A 19,878-nucleotide genomic window follows, 5' to 3' on the forward strand; every position below is an offset into this window, starting at 1 on the left:
CTGAATTAGAATACTGTACAAGCTGAGTGGCAAGAAGAGGGCACTTGGTAGCTCGAACTTTTGATTGCAAATGTAGAAGAGCCAGAAAGAGGGCAGTGCTTGAGGTCCTACTGGAGGCTGAGATAGCCATTTTTTCTTTGTCATATTGTTGGCTACTCGAGTTGTGAATATCATTCAAAGATGAACTTCCAAAGTCATTTTTTAGTCACCTACCTGATTCTTTTGTTTTTTCCCCCAAGAGGTAAGTTAACAGTTTGTTCTCTGATGGTTCCTCCTTCTTCCTGTGATGTTTTGAGAAGCTGCTTTTGAAACACCAAACTTTGGGTTGTAGGGGGTCTGAAACTGTTTCTCTTTCTTGTGAGAATGTCTCCTGGCACATTATTCTGTCTTCTTCTTCTCTTTCCTTTAAGGGTGTGGGATTGGGAGTCAGAAGTCTAGACCCAGCTCCTCCACTTGAGTACTGGCTCTGAGATCTTGGGGGTGAATCGATCTCCTCAATGGTTCTCTACTATTACACAATGTCCCTGCTTTTTTTCTTGACAGGAGCCATGGCAGAAGACAATGTTGTTTGGGGTGTACTGACTCAGTCCATCTCTTTGGACATCCCTAATTTCCAGCAGGATGAAGGAGCAGATGATATACGGTGGTTCAAAGAACTGACTCTGATTGCAAAAATAAAACAGAATGAACATATTTTCCTGAGAAATAATACAACCTATGAGATATCTGCCAATGGAACTCTGAAAATCAAAGAGCTGACGAGTTTATCTGGGGGCAGCTACAAGGTGTCAGTGTATCATAAAAATGGAACAAACCTGTTGGAGAAAATATTGATTTTGCATGTGATGAGTGAGTATTCTTTTCCTCAGTCTTCTTCATTGGGGATTGCTGGTTAGACAGGCAACATTTCTATGTCTTCTGGCTGAGTAGGAGCTCCAGTAAAGAGCCAGTTAGTGGAGAAACAAGCGGGAGGCTGATAAAGATCTGACTGGACAGATGTCCTGGCTGAAATTTTAGTCACGTCTTCCTGAGGAAGCTGCTTAGTGTGTCAGTGTCCTCTGATGACCTGATTCCTCATGTGGTCTCTTCGTTGCCACCCCACTCATCCACCATTCTTACCTTGATCTGTTGTTTTTTCCCATGTCCTTCTGCATGGAGGAACTTATTAGCTTTAAGAGGAAGTAAGCAATGAAAAATGATTGGACTTCCCTAAACCTCCCTAGACTATATGATTCCATCAGCATAGGGAAGTACTGGTGTTTGTGAGATGCTTCCAATGCCAGTGCAAATTGTCCACTAATTTATAATGGATAGTTTCAGCATTGCTTGGCTATGTGACTTGTCCAGAGTTGCAAGCTCATCAGTGGCAAAATTTGAACACGAGTCTTCTCAGCTCCAAGACCAACCATCTCTGTTATGACATGATGCCTCTTCTGGGACCAAATGGTCCCAATGAGTGATCATATAGGTCACTTAGATCAAGATAGGCCATTCATCTGTGTTATGGGTCCTTTCTATAACCTCATCACTATATGCTCATTCAACCTCTTCTTACACGTTCTCAGGGATGGAAAGCACATTATTTCATGAAGTATCTTCTTGCATTTTCTTTCTAGGACTCCTTGCCTTTCCCTTCTCTTCCTCTTCCTTTCTACCCCCATCATAGTGTAAGGTAGCCTCTTTCTTTACATTTCCACTCTCAAAACACCTTTGTCTTCCCCAATAACTATAGGAAGCAATTTGAAGTGTGAGCTAAAGAAAAATTTCGATATAGATATATACCATTATGAACACAACATAGTGATGGGTGTTGAGGCTACCAAGACAAAAACAAAGAGTTTCTGCCCTCCTGGAGATTACATGCTACTGCAATTAAAATTAAAATTTAATTTAATTAAAGTTTGTGAGGAATGGAATGGAATTGAAGTGGTTTGCCACCATTTCAATTTTCCCACCTGGCTATGACTTGAGAGTCACATCCCAACTCTGGCCCAGGACCAGCTTTGCATTTAGCTCCCTGTGGGCTACCCAAACTGGAACTCACCTTCCATTCAGGGATTTTCTCAAAGTAAATGGGACTTTTTCTCTTTCTTTTCAAAGAGGCTGTTTCACAGCCAATAATGACATTGGACTGCACCAAAAGGAGTGTGATTTGTGAGGTTCAGAATGAGACTAATGCTGAGCTGACTTTGTATGACAATGGGACACAGCCTCTGAAGAAGGGGACCGTGAAAAGTGAGGAAATGAGGCTCAAGTACACCTGGCCAGATCTTCCCCCAAGGCAGTTCAGATGTGTGGTGAAAAACAAAGCCAGTGAAAAGGAGGTGGTGGAGCAAAACCCTTGTACAGGTGGGTAGTTGGCAACAGCCAAGTTAATAATAAGTGTAGTAACTGGCATTTATTTATATAACACCTTCAAATGAGCAAAAACAATCTCTATCCCTTATCTGACTTGAGTCTCAACAAGCCTGTACGATAAGTACTTTCTTTTGAGGTTAAGTTTTGTCTGACTCTCTGTGATTGCATGGACTTTGTCAATGGGATTTTCTTGGCAAAAATACTGGTGTGGTTTGCCATTTCCTCCTTCAGCATGTCCCTGTTTTATAGATAAGGAACTGAGACAAATAGGGGTTAAGTGACTTGCCCAGGGTCACACAACTAGTAAATGTCTGAGGCTGGATTAGAACTGAGATCTTCCTGAAACTAGGCCTAGTACTCTATCTACTGCACTAATTTGGTGACCCTTGAGATGGGTACTAGAAGTATTATTATCTCCATATTACAGATGAGCAAGTAGAGGCTTGGGGTTTAAGAGCCTGGCCCATGATCATCAAAACAGTAAAAGTCAGATGTAGTCTCTTTCTGATCAGTTGTCTGTGGACTGAGCTCCCGAAGCTACTGCTGTTGCTGCTCTACAGTAGTCTCCAAGGTCTGCTGCTGGGGTTGCCAAGGTGGGTAGGAGTGCTACCACTCACCTGGTATAAGAGACTTTTCCTGATGACCTCCTAAGCTGTCTTGGGATGGAAAACGGTTTCCATTTGTCCTTTTATTTGCTCTTTTGTTCCAGAATTCTTTTTGAGGCATTATTTTAAAATTGGTTGGAGAGTCCCTCCCTGTATTCCGCCATCTTGTTTCCACCCCCTTATCTCTACTGGTTCTTATAGTCTTATAGAGTTGCCTGGCATATTGAGGTGTATGACTTGCCCAGGATCACAGTCAGAGATCTGACTTGAACTCAGTCCTTCCTGAGTCTAAGACCAGTCCACTAGTGAATAGCTATTGGGTCATGCCACCATTTTGTCTTCGTTGTTGCTCACCAGAAAGGCAACGTATCCATCCCTCTGGAGATGGCAGTTCTAGCCAATCAACTGACCAACAAGTATTTATTAAGTGCCTACAAAGTGCCAGACACTATGCTAGATGTTGGGGACACAAAGACAAAGACAAAGCAATCCTTGGCCTCAGGAAGCTTACATTCTATCAGAGGTGATCGATTGATTCAGATGCAACCATACCCTTGTCTTGGACTGTCCTGCTGTCTGGAATATGAAGTGAAATGTTTAGAGAGAGTTGTAAGGAGAATGGCATACTATGTTAAAGGTACTAACCTTGGACATTCCCCATGGCATTCAAACTAATAAGCGATCCAAGAGATGATTTTCCCCAATCACACCCTCTTTGCTTTTGAAAGAAATAATGGGTAATTAAAGGCATTTCTGAGTCATGCTAACTCACAGCAATCACACTAAGTCTTTTGGGATGCCCTGCATTGTACCAGGGGTGATCAGAGCTCACTTCCAGGAATCTTCTCAAAGGACTTGATGAAGTTATAGGGTGTTGACTTAGATAAGAAGGGTGTACCTCTCAATGGAGGTAGACACCAGACCTAGTGTCTTTTTGGCAGTCCAAGGGAGGGAAAGCTTTTGAAAAGGAAGGATTCTTTCTTCTTTTTTTCCTAGGCTAAAAAAATGGGTACGTTTCCTCTGACATGATTCAACAATTGCCCCCTCCTTCACACCCCACCCATCAGCTTTTACGGAACCTTAGTCACTGCAGACTTTCTTTGCATCACTTCAGCAAGGCGACCCTGGATCCTGCAGGTCCAGCTCCATGGGATGTGAGTCCTTGAGACAAAAGTCCAGGCCCTATAATCCCACCAAATGGATAAAACCAAGGGAGATGTATTGGTTTGAGTATGGGATCTTGTGATCGCCCCAAAGATAAAACATTTGTGTACTAGTTAGTTTCTTCTTGATGAAATGGAGATTCCTCAAAGATAGGGGCTCTCATTTTTGTCCGTGTCCTAGGAGTCTTGCACATTATATAATTCCTGGCATGTAATAGGAGCTTGATAAATGCTTTTTGAATTGGATTGAATTGAAGTGGACAGGCAGAAGCCTTGGGCGCCTGGTGATGTTGAACATTTTTATCAATGGCGTGCCTAGAGTCATAGCTGTGATATTTCTTCAGTTGGTAGCTGAACACTGTCCAGAAGAGAGAACTACATGTAGATGACAGTCAACATCCCAGAAGATCTCCAAGGGCTAACCTAAGATGAAATTCAATAGTCACTAATGTAGAGTCTTATTCTTGGTTTCTCAAAACCAACTTCCCCAGCACAAGCCTGGAGGAGGCCTGACTTGATCACAATTCTGGTGGGTTAGTGATGCAAACTCAGAATGGGGATTTGGCAGCCCAAAAAGTAAATGTGCTATTAGATCAAATTGAAAGATTTATCCAAGTGTTCAGGACTAAGGAGGTGGAAGGCATGTTATACTCTGCCCTAGTCAGGTCAGGTCAGGTCTAGAGAATTGCATTCAGTTCTTGGGATTGTGTTTTAGAAGTATATTGATAAGCTTGAGGACATTCAGAGGAAGGTTTCTAGGAGAGGGAAGCAGAAGTCATGTTGTATGAAGATCAGTTAAAGGCGTGGGGATGTTTAGTCAAGAGAAGAGAAGATTTAGGGGGGAACGCAATAGCTATGTTCAAGGATTTGAAGGACACTCATGGAGAAGACATATAAGGCTCTTTCCATTTAGCTCTAGAGACTAGAACCAAAAATAATGGGTGAAACTAAATTCTAGCCCCTTCATTTTATGCCTGAGATGTCTAAGATCCCTTAGAGATGAAATGACTTGTCCAAGGGCATGCAAGTATTATAGTTCTCATTGGAGAGACATAGGTGGAGCAGTGAAAAGAGTGCTGGATGGACCTGGAGTTGGGTAGTTCTGAGTTCAAATCCAATCTTGGACACTGATTAGCTATGTGACCCTGCACAAAGCACTTAGCCTCAGTTTATCTCAGGACAATGATAGGAGTTACCTCCCAGAGTTGTGAGTTTCTTATCCCGTGAGCGTCTCTTTTTCCTGTTTTTAAAATGAGTTTCCAGTGTGAGATTCCAATACTCTTCTTCTCTGCAGTTCCCAAGTGTTCACCTAGGGCAGCGATGATGAACCTTTTAGAGACTGAGTGCCCAAATTGCAACTCTCACACTGCATGTGTGCCCCCCAGCCTTACCCCAGACAGGGGAAGAAGGAAACACTCCCATTGGGCTGCTGGCAGAGGGGCAGGTGATGTGAGAAATGTCCTCAGTGAAGAAGAGGAGGGGAACAGGCCCCTCTGCACACCTGTCAAGTGTGCCATAGGGTTGCCAACACAGACCTAGGGTATGAAGTCCCCACTATTTGTTATGTGCCTATGCTTAAGGAGGTAAATAGAAGAAAGCCCCTGGTCACTACTGTTAGAATAAGGTCAATATTCAAGACAATGAGACAATATTTTAAAGGGCTTTGCAAACTTTAAAGTTCTATGTAATACTAGCTATGATGATGATGACTATAATGATAAAATTGGCTCTTAATTAACTTTATTTGGTTGATTGGTTAATAGAGTTTCTCTTTACTGGAAGTAAGGTCTGGATGTCTGCTTGCTGGGTATATGTTGGAATCCCTACCCCTAACCCCGACTCCCAGAGGAGGGAATAGGAAAAATGCAGGAAATATATCTTCTCACTTATTTATTTTAAAAATTCTCACTTTCTCTCCTAGTAATGACTCTAAGGACAAGGGCTAGGCAAACAGGGTTCAGCCACTTGCCCAGGGTCACATGGCTAGGAAGTGTACAAGACTGGATTTGAACCCAGATCCTCCTGACTCTAGACCTGGCACTCTGTCCAATGGACCACCTCCCTACCCTTTCTCATTTCTGTTTAAAGAAAAAAAGAGGGAGAATAGAAAACAAATTCAGCAAAAGTAATTGGAAAAAAAAAACAACTGACCTGATATGCTATGTTGCGCACCTCCCACTTCCACAAAGGAATGAAAGCCCAGAGGTATCAAAGGGTAGATCCTTATTTAAGTGTGGGTTGGACCAGATGGCCTCTGAGGTTCCCTCCCAGCTCTGAGGATCTGTGAAGGTCGGAACACGGACATTAATGAAATCTAGAGAGGGAAGGATGAGGAGAGCTCGGCAGCCCATTCTTTCTTCTCCCCAAGCAAAAGATGATAGAGTCAGGGTCCACAAAGAAGAGCTGAAAGCATGGGAGGCAGTTTAGGGGAGATTATTGCTAACAGTGAGCTGCTGAGGACATATAATGGAAGGAAGACAGAGCGATGCTGCTTCCCAGACAAGCCTGCTTTGCAAAGAATTGGCCGCTTTCGTGGCACCCAGCAGTACTTTTAGAGAGTCTGTATGCCAGAGAGGATGGAGACTCACTAGGCTTCAATTTCCTTATCATTAAACTCAACCAGGGGTCCAGAGGGTAGAATGCTTGCCTCGGCCTGGGTTTTAGGCCATTTGCTGGGCTTACTTCAGTGACTGGCAAGAGGGCAGTGACTCAGGGAGCAGCCCAGCTGAAAATCCCGAGACTTCAGTGGGGATCCATAAAGTGATCTTGTCATCAGCCTCTAGCTCTCCCTTCCCCCTCTGACACTAAGATGGAGAAAAGTTCTCTCTCTCCTAGCTCTGTGGCTTCCTTTTACCTTCTCTCAAGTTTTATTTTGTCATCTCCTCCTGGCACGGAAGTAGCTCTGGGTTCTTAAAGGTTATGCCAGCAGGACGAGACCTCTTGGTCTCTTCACACATACGAAGGCTTGAAGTCCAGGCTCGGCCGGTGACTGCGTGTCTCTGAGATGGAGAACAGTCTAGCTCAGGATAGAAAGCCCAAGTTGCAGAGGACTGCTACAGGGAAAAGGGCACTAGGCTTTGGAGTCAGACCACAGGGGTCCTGATGCTGTCTCTCAGGCTTAGTTCCTCTCACATGGGTGTTAGATACATTTTGAAATGGAAAGACACAAAAGAAACATATTAAACCAAATACTGTATACCCAGTTATCACTTAAAAATAATTGTAGTATTAGCACTCATAATCAATAAAAAAAAAAAAGCACAAAAACAATGGCAAGCAATGGAATTGTTTGGCTAGATGCACGGGATGATGCTCACACAATGAGAAACAAGGACACACTGAGCAGGAGAGCGTGTGGGCCGCCCTTCGTTTTTGCAAAATTAGCAGCGAGGCCACGTGGGCACGCCAACAAAATCCGAGTCAACCGACGAAAACCGAGACTAAATTTTCATGGTATTAATCGACAAAAACTGAAACTGAGGATAACCGATGCCAATGAAAACCGAGGTATTACTGTACTTTCTTCTTTTTTTTTTTTTTTTAACACATTCCTTCTGTCTCAGGATCAATACTATTTGTTGATTCCAAGGCAAAAGAATGATAAGGGCTAGGCAAGGGTGGTTAAGTGACTTGCCCAGGGTCACACAGCTAGTAAGGATCTGAGGTTAGATTTGAAGCCAGGTCCTCCCACTTCCAGGCTTGGTTCTCTATCCACTGTGCTCCTCAGCTACCCTTGGACATTGTTGTTATATATTGAGCTTTCAAGATGCACATAGTGTAGACATGACCTTTGGTGAGACTAACTTGGCCATGAACCTGATTCAGTGTGGCAATGCCTGTGTTTTTAATTATATATATTTTTTCTTTTTTTTCTTTAAAACCCCTACCTTCCATCTTGGAGTCAATACTGTGTATTGGTCCCAAGGCAGAAGAGTGGTAAGGGCTAGGCAATGGGGGTCAAGTGACTTGGCCAGGGTCACACAGCTGGGAAGTGTCTGAGACCAGATTTGAACCCAGGACCTCCTGTCTCTAGGCCCGGCTCTCAATCCACTGAGCTACCCAGCTGCCCCCTTAATTATATATTCTTAATGGCTGCTCCTATAACTTTCTTTTACCTCCCATACAAGAGGAATCTAATAAAAAGCTGCAACCTTTCCAAGTCCTGTCCTGCTCTGCCCTGCCCATTTAGAGGCTATGGGTCTAGGCTACCATCTGGATATTGCAGCAATGTGGCACCTACAGCCAAGACAGAGAAGAGTTTTTTCCTTTTCCTTCATGCTATTATTAGTCTCATGGTATATAGGCTCACCTATGTACAGGGGGAAGAGGATAGAAAGGGAACTAGCATTTATTAAACATTAAAATACCATAATTATGATCTCATTTGGTCCTCACCAACCCTGGGAGATAGGTGCTATTATGACCCTCATCTTACAGATGACGAAACTGAGGCAGATGTAACTTAAGTGACCTACCCAGGATCACGTGACTAGTCATTGTCTGGGGCCAAATTTGAACTCTGATCCTCCTGACTCCAAGCCCAGTGCTCTTTCCACTGAGCCACCTAGTTGCCTTACCCAAGAGATGAAGAAAAAACTCATTATTAGTAACCAAAAAATTGTTCTTATCCAGAGTATGCTTCAGTAATATTTCAGTGATTTGTGATTTCAGTCCAAGTCCAATTTTAAGTATTATAGATCCTGAGTTTGATCTCAGATGTGGTACAGGACAGAGAACAGCTCTCCGGGCAAGGATTCAGATCTCACCTCTGATGCTTATGAGGGTAGCTATGCGATACAGCCAATGGAACAGGGGACTTTAAGTCAAGAAGATCATTGTTTGAATCCTGTCTCAGACATTGGCTGTTTGACCTTGCATAGGTCACTTCACCTGTTTCCTCATCTATAAATTGGGGATAACGATAGGATCTATCTAACAGGATTGTTGTAGGGGTTGAATTAGATAACAAGTATGAAGTGCAAACCCTAAAGTGTTGTGTAGATTATAACTATGATTTTTTTCTATCTTAGAAATTAAGCTTGTGGGGCATCTGGTTAGCACTTTCTAGCTGTGTGACCCTGGGCAAGTCACTCAACCCCCTTCTCTACTCCTTTCCACTGTTCTGCCTTGGAACCAATGCTTAGTATTGATTCTAAGACAGGAGATAAGGGTTAAAAAAAGAGGTTATGCTTCTGTGGGGAGGATTTTGAGAGAGGTTCAGATATGATTTCATTAATGGAGGGAATTCTTGGGATGGAAAAAAAATCTCAATGAATGAAGATGGGGAAATATTTCTGTAATGAATATTCTGAGCTTGTGACACTGAGATGTATCAGTCAATCTGTGGCTGTTTAATTCATTTCGGTCATGACCAACTCTTTGTGACCTCATCTGAGCTTTTCTTGGCAAAGATACTGGAGTGGTTTGCCATTTCTATCTTCAACTCATTTTAAAGATGAGGAAACTGAGGCAACCAGGGTTAAGTGACTTGCCCAGGGTCACACAACTGGTAAGTGAGGGGACACATATCGAGTACTAGTTCAGGTATCAGGGAAAACTGAGTTTAAAACCATCCTCAGATACCAGCCAGTATATAAGCAATCAAAAAGCATTGATTAAGAGCTTACTAGGTGCCAGGTGCTAAACTAAACTCTGGTGATACAAATGTAGTCCATGCAGTCCATCTGAGGCATCCTTATCCCAGCCTTTACTACTATTGAGGACTTGGGTTCCCAGAGCCTGAGTCTATCTCCCTTTTTGAGTTCTAAAGATACTTCCGAGGAGGCAGGAGTGATTCTCTAATGCCATTGACTCGAGCCCCTACCAGTGTGCTTCCATCTAAGACAGTGATTCCCAAAGTGGGTGCCATCGCCCCCTGGTGGGTGCTGCAGCAATCCAGGAGAGTGGTGATGGCCACAGGTGCATTTATCTTTCCTATTAACTGCTATTAAAATAAAAAAACTTAATTTCCAGGGGGCTAAGTAATATTTTTTCTGGAAAGGGGGCAGTAGGCCAAAAAAGTTTGGGAACCATTGATCTAAGATAATCAGTTGTGAGTTATTAAGCTTAGCAGTCTTAAATAGCTTTTAGATAGGGGATTTGCTCAAGTGGTACAATGACAGTGGGCATAAAACATACCAACAAGAGTCTCCATTCTCCCTCAAGTATATACACAGTCCAGGGAAAAGTGGACTTTTAGAGAACACATTTGACAAAGGGGTAATTCACAGCTCCTGGTTTTTGAGGTCCATTTCTTCTATTCATAGTGTGTTCATTTAGCTCTCCTTATGTACAGTGAATGTAGGTTCATTTGTCTTTGACTGATACAGGGATTCATCAAGGACACCAATGGGATAATGACTTGTTCAGGGTCATATGGTTAGTCAGTTTCCTCATATGTCAAAATGGGGGTTTGGGTTAGATGATTCCTAAAAGTGTCTTCCATCTTTAAGTTTTCATCCTATGATCAGCACGAAGCAGTCAGCAGTGCCCTCCATCTTTCTGCCTAAATCATTTTCAGTTCTCCTCCTGAGCTCCAGGTCCAGATGGGGAAAGCCTGAGAACCTGGATCAATATAGAACTCTCAGCCTCTAATGAGGGTGTCATTGGAGCTAACCATCCTCCTAATTCTTTAAAACTAGCACCACAGAAATCATATGAAATGGATTGCTACAGGCATTTGGTAAAGTGTTTGGAGGGCATGACTGGTCTAACCATTTCTCTTCAGTTAATTGGATTTAAACTACTCCAGTCTTCCATCTTAGCTACATTTAAAGGATACTGAATGTTTTAGCCATGTTTTACCATGACCTAGGATTAGTCTTATTTTCTTCTTCCCATTGGATGACCTACGTTGGAATGCGGCTTATTGGCAAAAGTCAAGTAAGTTTGAGAGCATAAAAAAAGAGAAACCGATATTAGTAAGCCATTGTAGTTTCTATTTGGAGGAGAACTTCTCTTCTTAAGGAAAATCCTTTTAGAAATCTGATTTCTATTGCTTTGACTTTCCCCCTGGAGTCCATCATGTGTTTCCTGCAAAAGAGTAAGCAAATTTCTTTCTATTATCGATTTTCGTGCAAACATTCAGCTGAAGAAGCTATTTCTGTTTTAGGTCAGATTTCACGATACATTATTAGAATGATAGTTGTGTTGGTTGTAAAATGATACTGCTAAGGTCAAGGTCATGAGTTCCATCTCTGTGGCTCCCCGATAGCTTCGATCTCATTCCCAGGCATGTTTTATCCTCCTAACCCCAGTTGGCTACCCTACAAATGGACCATGTGGAGGCAAAAGAGTGGGGATGGCTCATTGCCACCCCTCACCACTGCTGGAAAACAACTCATATAAACTATATTACTTGTTGATTGTCCAGTAGTTTTGGCTTGGTGTGTAAAGAACACGTTGTCAGTCTGAGAGAACAATGCCCATGAGAGATTCTTGGGTTTTATGCCATGTGTTGACTCTCCCAAGATGATTTCAAACATTAACTCACCTCTTATGTGATCCAGTCAGCCTGGGATGAACTCGAAACAACTTTCTCTCATTGACTTACCTGAGGAAGAGATAATATGCATTCAACAAGTATAAGGAATTTTGCCCCTGGCTCCCAATTGCCAGTAAACTATCATTTTATTTTTTCTTTCTTCTTACAGAGAAAGTACTGGACATTTATCACATCCTGAGTATTTGTGCAGCTGGGATGATTCTGTTAATTTTCTTGCTTCTGCTCATTTTCTGTTTCCAGAGAAGGAAAAAACAGAAGGCCGATGGTAAGCTTTTGTTCAGTCCTGCTGCTGAACACCTACTTGGGTTAGCGGGCTCCCAGTGATGACGAGAGATGATAAGGAAAAGATTGGTGAGCTGTGCTTGGGGAGGACATTTTACAGTTTGCTTGATTGGGAAGCTCAGCTACTTATGAGTGGCAATGGGTCAGCTTCAAAAAACTGGGCTCCAATGAGCCCCAGATTAACAGATAATCATCTCCTAGGTCTATGTTGGTGAACCTATGGCATGCATGCCTGAGGGGGCTGCTCCCTTCTCTCTCTCCACTGTGCCTGAAAAATTTTTTTTCACATCACCCACCCTCTGCCCAGCAGCCCAATGGGAGCACTTCCTCCTCCCCTGTCTGGGGAAAGGGGGTGGCTCACATGTCGTGTGAGGGTGCAGTTGGGCACTTGGTCTCTAAAATGTTCACCATCACTGTCCTAGGCATAAAAACAAATTGAAAAAAAATTTAATTCAATTCGATTTTAAATTTTGAATATTCTCTCCAACCTTTCCTCCCCCCTATCCATTGAGAAACTAAGAAAAACAGAATTTGTTATAAATACATTTAGTTAAATAAAACAGATTCCTGCATGTTATATAAAAAAAATAAAGAAAAAGGACATCTGTTTCAATCTACAGAATTAAATGAGATAATATTTGTAAGGTGCTTGGTAGAGTGCCTAGCACAGAGTAGGGACTTAAATGCTTATTCCCTTCCTCTTCCCTTCCCTGCACTCTTTATTTTTTTATTTTTTTAATTTTCCCATCAGCCCTTTATCAGTGGGTGGGTACCATATTTCATCATGAGTTCTCTGGAATTGTGGTTAGTATTGTGTTGATCAGAGTAAAATTTTGAATGTCTCAAATTTTAAAGGTAGAAGAGCATATCAGAAGGACTTTTTTCCCCACACACACATCCCAAAAGGTAGGTTGGCTTTTGTATCACCTTGGGATAAAGGTTCTGGCCAGCTCTGCCCTTTTCTGAGGCTCCTCGTCATCTCAGGCTAATCAAAACATACCTAATTGGTGGCTGGACTTTTATAGTAAATTAGAACTTTGATTCATTCTTTCATCCATTTATTCAAAAAATACTTGTGAGGTAACTTCCGTGAGCACTACACCATGGTATGTAATAAAGGAGATACAAAAATAAATAAGACAGTTTCTGGCTCTTGAGTAGCTGACAACTTAGTAGGAGGTAATAAGCCACCTACTGATGTACAGGATGAAAATAAGTACATAAGAAAATATTAAGTGCTCTGAGATTGGATAAAGTAATGATTGCTTCCTTCTGGAGACTCAAGGAAGACTTCCTGAAGGAAATGCCATTTGAACTGGGCTTTGAAAATGGGTAGGATAGCAACAAGAAGAGGTGTAAAGAGGGGACATTTCAGACAGATAGAATAACATTAAACATAAAAATTCAGAGTTGAGAAGACCTAGCATGTGTTTGGGTCATGGGGAATAAGCTCAATATCCCTGGATTGTAGAGTGCTTGAAAGGAGAGAATTCGGAAGGGTTGACTGGGATCTGATAGTAGACAGTTCTGAATACCAGACTTTATATTGCCCTTTACAGATCTCGTTTTCTGTCTGTAGAGACTGGTCCCCAGAGACATATTTTTCTTCCTTTCTGTCATACTATTTGCCTTGGTTAATTCATTAGCTCTGATAGATTCAACTATCATCTCTATATAGATGAACTTTCAGATCTCTATCCAGATCAAGTCTTTGTCCTGTGTTCCAGTCTCGTATAAGTGATTGCCTGTTGAACTTCTTCAACTAGAGGTCTGGTAGTCATCTTCAACTCAACTGCCCAAAGAATTCCTCATCCTCTCTCTTAAGCCTACTCATCCTCCAGATTTCTCTCTTTCTGCTGAGGCTGTTCAGGTCCTCTCAGTCACCCACGTTCAATCTCAGTCATCCGTGACCCTTCCCTCTACGTCACTTGAGGCACGCAATCTTTTTAAAAATCTTGTGCCTTCTTCCTTCACGTCATTTCTTGCACCTGTCCTTGTCTGTCTATTTACAGGACTAGGAGCTGAATCCAGACCTCCATTACCTCCCACTTGGATTAATCCATCAGTTTCTTAATTATTCTCACCGCCTTAAATATCTCCCTCTAATCCGTCTTCCCTCCCTCCTACTGTCCAAATAATCTCACGAACCTCAAGCAACAACAAGCTTTTCTTCAGTTGATCTTCTGGGAAATAGGTCCTATTTTTAGTCTCATTTTATAGTTGAGGAAACTGAGGTAGTCAGAGGTTAAGTGACTTGATCAGGGTCACACAGCTAGTAAGTATTACCCGATTCCAAAATTAAAAATTAAATTAAAAATCAATTACCCCATTCCAAAATAAAAGACCCAAATCAGGATGAATTTTATGGTAGATAATTGACAATTAGGAAGGTTGAAGGAAGGGAAAATGAGAGAGAGAAACTCTGGTCTGGATTGGAGGCCAGGACCAGATAGGGCTTCAGAGGGCCAGCAGAGGGGACACAGAGGTTCATTAAACAAGGCTTCTAGCCACAAGGCCTCCTCTAGGGCCTCCAGAGGGAAAAGGAAAGAGAGTCAGCTTAACTTACCCACGTGACAATTCAAAGGGAAGCTGTTTGAGGTTTCACTGGAGCTCCTCCAGTGCCAAGTTCAAAAAACAAAAAGCCCCTCACAGGAAGTTACCATCCTATTTAAAAGAGAGCAGTTTTTGTCAATTCCTGCATCCACCCTCCAGTTTTATGTGGATAAATGGCAGCCTCAACTTTGTTTTGGACAGCCCAGGGGACCGTCACTTGTTTTTGATTTGTCACTTACTATCACAAGTGGGTCACCGACCTCCCCCTCCCCACTTAATTCTAAGTTGGGTGGGCTGACATTATTCCTGGTGGCTAAAGTCTAAAGCAGTGGTTCCCAAACTTTTTTGGCCTACTGCCCTCTTTCCAGAAAAAAATATTACTTAGCGCCCCTTGGAAATTAATTTTTAAAAAATTTTAATAGCAATTAATAGGAAAGATAAATGCACCTGTGGCCATCACTGCCTTCCTAGATCACTGCAGCACCCACCAGGGGGCGGTGGCGCCCACTTTGGGAATCATTGGTCTAAAGAATGAATGAGGGTGAGCTAATTCCATTTACACACCCTCTAGGAAGTATCTGAGGCCAAATTTGAACCCAAGATCTCCCATCTTCAGGCCTGAGCTACCTATTGGCTCTAGTAGGTACTATTGTTACTCCCATTTTATAGATAAAGAAACCAAAGGCTGAGAGATTAGGCGATTTATTTGGGGTCACTCAGGGAGTAAGTATCTGAGTCAGAACTTGAACTCAGGTTTTACTGACTCTAAGTCTGGAATTCTGTGTATTGTGCTACCTCTCTGACCCTAAGAATCCCCTCTTGAGAATAAGGCTTTAAGTATAAAATGCAAATCTTCCATCTTAGTATTTAAAGCCCTTCATAATTTGGACTTAGCCTACCCCAGTGCATGTTTCTTGCCTTCCCATATTTTACATTCTAGCCAAATTGCCTTCTAGCTGTTCCCCAAATTTGGCATCCCATCTGCCACTTCTATGCCTGGAATGCATTCTTTTTTCACATCTCTGTCTTAAAATCCTTTGTTTCCTTCAAGGCTCAGCTCATGGCTCTTTGATGAGAAACATATTCTGTCCCTCCTTCCCACTGTCATTGTTCTGTCCCCCACAAAAATTATTTTTCATTTATTTACTTTGATATGTGTTATACACCCTGAGTAGAAGGCAAGCCCCTAGAGGACAGGGGCCATTTTTTCTTTTGAGCCCGAGAGGCTTACAATTTATGTGATGATCAAATGAAATAGTTAATTAATGAATAACAAATTATTAAATGTCTACTAGGTGCCAAACACTGAGCTAAGAGCTAGAGATATGAATACACAAAAAGCTAAACCAGTGATTCCCGAAGTGGGCACCACTGCCCCCTGGTGGGTGCTGCAGCGATCCAGGGAGGCGGTGATGGTCACAGGTGCATTTATCTTTTCTATTAATTGCTATTACATTTTTTTTTTAAATTAATTTCCAGGGGGCTAAGTAATATTTTTTCTGGAAAGGGGGCAGTAGGCCAAAAAAATTTTGGGAACCCCTGTGCTAAATGGTCCCTGACCTCAAGGAGCTAATAGGAAGAGGAGATATACATATTTTTGGTTGAACATATACACATATACATATGCACAGACATATATTTATACATATACATATAGCAAATATGCACATAAAAGTTACATGCATGCATATATATATATATATATATATATATATATATACACATATATATGTGGTGGTAACAGAACAAAAGTTCTTTTTTACCTTCTATCTTAGAGACAGTTCTATGTATTGGTTCTAAAGTAGAAGAGCGGTGAGGGCTAGGCAATGGAAGTTAAATGACTTGTCCAGGCTCACATAGCGAGGAAATGTCTGAGGCCAAATTTGAACCCAGGACTTCTCATCTCCAGTCATGACACTCTCTCTCTGTCCACCGAGCCACCTAGATGCTCCCATGGAGTAGGAGGTTTAATTCTGAGTCACAGCAGGGACTGATGTAAAGGGCAGTCCATTGACATACTCTTACTAGAAGAAATGATAACCTTGATTTAATTTCTTTGGTCAGAGTTAGAGGAGGAAAAGAATCAGAAGGAAGGTGCACCGGGGCAAATGGCAAGGGGGAAGGCGGGCATCAGTATGGGATGTGTGAATCATGGTCTGGCCTGGACTTAGCTAGTTATTTGGGGCTTTATAAGGTTGCCTTAAGTCACTAATCAAGATGGCTCATCTCTAAATGTATACAAATGCCTATAATCAAAATGGAAGTAGAAGAGCATAAACTATGCTAGCATTTGCTAGTTCAGATGGCAGAGAGATCCTTTGGGGGAAGCTTGCAAGGAGGAAACATGATTTGAGTTGAGCCCTGGAAAAATAAAGATTTAAAGGGAGAAAGAAATTTAGGGAATACTATGAGCCAAAGTGGCAGGATGGCTTGGGACAGTGTTCAAGAGAAAGAAAATTTTCTGAGTTTCCTGGTGCTCAGAGTACTAAGGATGAAAGAGAAGTCAGTATGAGATAATTCTAGAGAGGGAAGAGGTGGCAAATTTCAGTAACTGGAAAGGTAAACTAGGCAGAAAGCCATTAACCTTGATGTTCCCCAAATTTATACTTTCCTTTGCCACCTCCACTACTTCCCATGTTCCTGAAATGGTCTCCGCCATGTTGTTCAGTCATTTTCAGTGATATCCAATTCTTTGTGACTTCATTTGTGGTTTTCTTGGCAAAGATACTGGAATGGCTTGCCATTTCCTTCTCCAGATGGTGTTACACATGAGGAAACTGAGGCAAACAAGGTTAAATGACTTGTTCAGGGTCACATAGTGTCTGAGGTCATATTTGAACTCAGATCTTCCTGATTCTTTATCTGACATTCTATTTATTGCACCACTTAGTACCTCCATGTAACCTCTACCATTCAGTCTGCTGATCTACTTCTCTTTCTTTAAGGCAGAGTTACTTAATTTGGGGTCCACAGACTCCTTCTGCACCAAAGGGATCCTTGAATAAATTGAATTGATTTCAGAGGATCTATGAATTCAGATGGGAAAAAATTGCATCTTTATTTTCACTGACCTCTAACTGAAATGGAGGATTTCCTTCTCTTATTTAAAAACATGATTCTAGAAAGGGGTTCATAGCCTTTACCAGATTGTTAAAGGGATCCATGCTGCAAGAAAGGCCAAGTGCCACTTCTTTAAGGCATCTTCCTCCAGGGAGCCTTCCCAGATCTCTCCTCTAATTAGAAGTGACTTTTCTTTCTTGAATCTACTATACCACTTTATCTGGAATTCTCCTATTGACTTAATGAATTGCCAGAATGTCCCAAGATTTAGCATTAGAAGGGACTTTGGTGATCATACATTGTAAGCCCTGCATTTTTTAGATGAACAGAGCAAGACCTAGAGAGCAACCCAATGACCATTTGTTGGATATGTTATAGAGGGAATTCTTCAAGTCATAGGTCTAGGGGAAATAGCATTAAAACTCAAATAGAAATGGGGACTTTAAACCACACATAAAGATCCCTGAAAGTCACATATTGACTTAAATAACTACAGATTAACATTAATTATGTTCTATTTTATTTTTATTTATTTTGTTTGATATTTTTGGCATCATTTGACTAAATGATGCATATATAGGTAAAATTATTTCTTCTGTTTTGATCTATCAGTTCTTTTTTCTGGAGAATGACATATATAAGTCATTCCTCAAACAATAGTTCCATTGCTGTATATGTTTTTTTTTGGTTCTACTCATTTCCCTCTTTTTAAGAAACCCTTACCTTCCATCCTAGAACTAATACTGTGTTGTTGGTTTCAAGGCAGAAGAGCAGTAAGGAACTAGGTCTGTGTTGGTAAACCTATGGCATGCATGCCGGAGCGTACTGGAGGGGTTCCCCCTCTCCATGCATGCCTGAGGACATTTCTCTCATCACCTGCCCCTCTGCCCAGAAGCCCAAAGGGAGCTCTTCCTCCCTTTCCTGTGTTTGGGAAGGTGGGAAACTCACATGTGGTGTGAGGGTTGCAGTTTGGGCACTTGGTCTCTAAAAGGTTCACCATCACTGGACTAGGCAATGAAGGTTAAGGGTCACACATCTCATATTTGAACCCAAGACCTCCTTTCTTTAAGGCTGGCTTTCAATCCCCTGAGCCACCTAGCTGCCCCCTCATTTCACTTTTCATAATTTCATGTAGGTCTTTCCATTAAAAAAAATTAACTTGCTTTTCATTTCTAATGGCTCAGTAGTATTCCATCCCAATCATATGCCACAATTAGGTATCCCAGGATACCTAGGTAAGTCACTTAACTTTTCTCAGCCTCAGTTTCCTCCTCTGTAAAATGGTGATAATTATATCATTGATTTCATAGGGTTTTGTGAGAATAAAATAACTATGTATAAATATATTTATTATATCATATTGTATTATATTATATATTTATACACAAATATATACAGATATGTTTATATATATTTATATAGATAGATCTAGATATACATGATCTTAGTGCCATTTTATGAGAGTTTTGGAATATTTTGTCTATATAAACATATATATGCAATTTGGTGTGTGTGCGTATAGCCTGGAGGTAGGATTTGAATTCAGGACCTCATGACTCCTTTACCCCACCTTAGTTGCCTCAGAAGAAGGCTTCCAGCATCCTAGGTATATATGTGTGTTTGTTGTTGTCCGCTGTACTTAAAAAGAGGACCAAAATGATATCACGACGTCATTCGGATCAAAGTACAGTGTGTTCGACTATGGCTGATCAGAGCAATAGAAGCTCAAAGGCTGTAGCCCAGCTTGGGCACAAATAGTCCCCTGAACCCTGGAGCTGGAGAGGTTTCTAAATTTGCTCATCTCACATTGTCTTGGAGCTACTGCGGGTCTGCTTTGCTCACAGAGCACAGTACCTCCTTCCTCCTTGGATGCTGGACAGTCCTGGGCCAAATATATACACATATGTAGCATTTAAGGCAAGTTGTGAGGACAAGAATCTCAGGCGATGAGAGGAGTGTGAATGGGGCAGCTGATTGCATTCTGTCCCTGCCTGGAGTGAAGGCAGTGTTGGAATGATTCTTCTGAACCAACTGATCCAGGGAAAAAAGTAAATCAATGTTTCACTGATTCCCCCTTAGGGTCTTGGTTCAGATTCTACTTCCAGGACTCTTGCAAGAATGAACTGCTTCTCCAGGAGAGAACAGATGATGAGCATCAAAGAAGCAGAAAGATGGGAGGAGGCTTCTCTTCTCCAGTCATTGGGAGAGGATAGAAAAGGTAGGAAGAGGTATGAAGTTGGCTGGTCACCGGATTCAGCTAGAATCTCTCTCAGAGTCACCAGCTGGGCTCAGTTTCTCATGACTAGTTGCCAGGGAGCTGCTCATTGGCATTCAGGTAGTTGAGTGGGCAACA

General features: G+C 41.8%; 1 protein-coding gene across 1 annotated transcript in view; it reads left to right on the forward strand.

Annotated features, from left to right (window-relative positions):
* The first annotated feature begins 230 nt into the window (after nucleotides 1–230).
* Nucleotides 231–19,878, forward strand: part of CD2 (CD2 molecule) — a 37,294-nt gene continuing 17,646 nt past the window's right edge. Inside the window, exons 1-3 of the mRNA XM_044676028.1 lie at nucleotides 231–849; nucleotides 2,101–2,349; nucleotides 11,779–11,895. Coding sequence (XP_044531963.1) covers nucleotides 498–849; nucleotides 2,101–2,349; nucleotides 11,779–11,895 — 718 coding nt within the window. The 5' untranslated portion in view covers nucleotides 231–497. The remainder of the gene's footprint in view (nucleotides 850–2,100; nucleotides 2,350–11,778; nucleotides 11,896–19,878) is intronic.

Source organism: Gracilinanus agilis, chromosome 4, assembly GCF_016433145.1.
Source record: "Gracilinanus agilis isolate LMUSP501 chromosome 4, AgileGrace, whole genome shotgun sequence".
In the NCBI taxonomy this organism is placed as follows: Eukaryota; Metazoa; Chordata; class Mammalia; order Didelphimorphia; family Didelphidae; genus Gracilinanus; species Gracilinanus agilis.